Source organism: Poecilia latipinna, unplaced genomic scaffold, assembly GCF_001443285.1.
Source record: "Poecilia latipinna isolate Pla-1442-1.1 unplaced genomic scaffold, P_latipinna-1.0 Scaffold462, whole genome shotgun sequence".
NCBI classification, from domain to species: domain Eukaryota; kingdom Metazoa; phylum Chordata; class Actinopteri; order Cyprinodontiformes; family Poeciliidae; genus Poecilia; species Poecilia latipinna.
Window position 1 is genome coordinate 314,508 of NW_015113078.1, and position 2,519 is coordinate 317,026.

Genomic DNA, 2,519 nt, shown 5'->3' on the forward strand with positions numbered 1-2,519 from the left:
GACCTGGGTTCTGACCCATGTTCTGACCCATGTTCTGACCTGGGTTCTGACCTGGGTTCTGACCTGGGTTCTGACCCAGGTTCTGACCCATGTTCTGACCCATGTTCTGACCTGGGTTCTGACCCATGTTCTGACCCATGTTCTGACCCGAGTTCTGACCGGGGTTCTGACCCATGTTCTGACCCGGGTTCTGACCCGGGTTGTGACCGGGGTTCTGACCCATGTTCTGACCCATGTTCTGACCCGAGTTCTGACCCGGGTTCTGACCCGGGTTCTGACCCGGGTTCTGACCCAGGTTCTGACCCGGGTTCTGACCCAGGTTCTGACCTGGGTTCTGACCCAGGTTCTGACCCATGTTCTGACCCATGTTCTGACCTGGGTTCTGACCCATGTTCTGACCCATGTTCTGACCTGGGTTCTGACCTGGGTTCTGACCTGGGTTCTGACCCAGGTTCTGACCCATGTTCTGACCCATGTTCTGACCCGGGTTCTGACCCAGGTTCAGACCTGGGTTCTGACCCATGTTCTGACCTGGGTTCTGACCCCGGTTCTGACCCAGGTTCTGACCTGGGTTCTGACCCGGGTTCTGACCCAGGTCCTCTGGTCCTGTCAGGATGAAAACTACTGAGAGAATATAATGTCTTAAATTAGCTCATCTGTTGGAGAATCTTTCTAAGAAACTTTTTTCAGGTCAGCAGGATCCCTTGTTTCAACTTCTAAGATAAAATACCTGTTTTTACCACAGCGCCACCTGTAGGTGAATCTCCAACATAGAGTTGCAGAATTTGTTTAAATTAATGGATTAGAATAAACTAATGTAAGGAATGTTATAATAAAGAAAATGTACTAATAATAACTAACAGTTACTGTTTGATTTTATTTAACAAAAACAAACATTAATTTAAATGTTGATTTTTACCATTTAAAAGCTTTGATGATATTTGTTAAAGGCTTTTTCACCGTAAGCAGAACTTTGCTCTCAAACTGCAGAAGATAAAAATAAGTAAGAAAAACCAACTGATACATTTTCACAGTGAATAAATGAGCGAGAGGAAAAAAAAGGAAAAATCTTTGTGTTGCAAAACTTTCTGTTTATTTCACAAATTTTTTTCAACCAACATGAAGAAACTGATCAGATTACCTCCTTTGGACAGAAAAAAGTCTCTTCCAGGTTTGTCGTATCTTGGACAGGTTCAGTCCGTACATCACAGGGTTAAACAGCGGCTGACATGTCAGGAAGTACAGGGACAAGAATATTTTTACAATATTTGGAACATACTTTGTGCTGAACCTGCTTTGTATAACGTCAAAACAAACACCAAAGAAGAAGTTAGTGATGGAGGCCAGGTGAGGTGTGCAGGTGCTGACGGCTTTCTGCCGGGTCTCTTTGGATCCGCAGTAGCACACTTTGAGGATCTTCATGTATGTGTAGAAAATAAAAATCACTGGACAAACCACTCCAACGGCAGTGCTCACAAGTCCATAAATATTATTGCTTGTTGTGTCTGAGCAGGTCAGCTGAACAATGGAGTAATTATTGCAGAAGGCTTTATCGATTACGTTTCTGCAGCGGTGCAGAGAGAAACTCATGGAGGTGTAAATGCTGACTCCAAAAAAGGCAGTTACCCATTCAGCAACAATGAGAGCTGCGACTTTCCTCACCGTCATCAGGGAGTGATACCGCAGAGGACGACAGATGGCCAGGTATCGGTCATAAGACATGATAGTCAGGTTAAAAAACTCTACGCTCAGATAGGTGTGAAGACAGTAAACCTGCAGGAAGCAGAAAGGGACAGAAACGGAGTGAACATCAGAGAGGATCTGGACCAGCAGGAACGGGAAGAGGCTGGTGCTGCCAAACAGCTGATTGGCACACAGAGCACACAGAAAGACATACATAGGCTCATGTAAGCTCCTGTTAAACCCGATAACCACAATGAGCACAACATTAGAACCAACTATTAAAATATACATACACAAGACAATCAGGAACAATAAGTACTTTAACTGCTTGGTGTCAAAGTAAGCCCCCAGAATCAAATATGGAGCAAGAGTTGAGTTTAACATCGTCTGCATTTGTTGGAGCCGAAAGGAAAAGTCACAGAGCGTTTAGGTGAAACTGAGAAATTCTCATCACAGCCTGCAGTAAATGTACATTAAATCAGACTTCAGCTGGAGAAACGCAACAGGCAGACTGAGGGATGGCAGTTCAGGTGCCTGAGTGGACGACCCAGTCGGTTCCTCTGCTCCTGCTTTTATCCTCTGGTTCCTGCTTCCTCCCCAGGCAGACATGACTGTCGAAGGACAGTTTCTCTGTCCAATTAGGTTTAACATCAAGGCGACTTTCAACTTCAGTTTGCAGACAAAACAAAAGTTGCATCAATCAAACAAGTTTATTTGTATAGAACATTTCAGCAACAAGGCAGTTCAGAGTTTCCATCATAAAGACACAAATACAGTCAGAAAACTCCAAACAGTCGGCTGTCGAGAAACCAGGAGATCAGATTTATTATTATTTC

The 2,519-nt window shown here is 44.3% G+C and overlaps 1 protein-coding gene across 1 annotated transcript in view; it reads right to left on the bottom strand.

The window, feature by feature from the left end:
• Positions 1–2,133, bottom strand: part of LOC106951475 (olfactory receptor 486-like) — a 6,567-nt gene extending 4,434 nt beyond the window's left edge. Inside the window, exons 1-3 of the mRNA XM_015039046.1 lie at positions 1,142–2,133; positions 741–751; positions 4–621 (exon numbers count right to left, since the gene is read on the bottom strand). Coding sequence (XP_014894532.1) covers positions 4–621; positions 741–751; positions 1,142–2,076 — 1,564 coding nt within the window. The 5' untranslated portion in view covers positions 2,077–2,133. The remainder of the gene's footprint in view (positions 1–3; positions 622–740; positions 752–1,141) is intronic.
• Between the last annotated feature and the right edge of the window lie 386 nt (positions 2,134–2,519).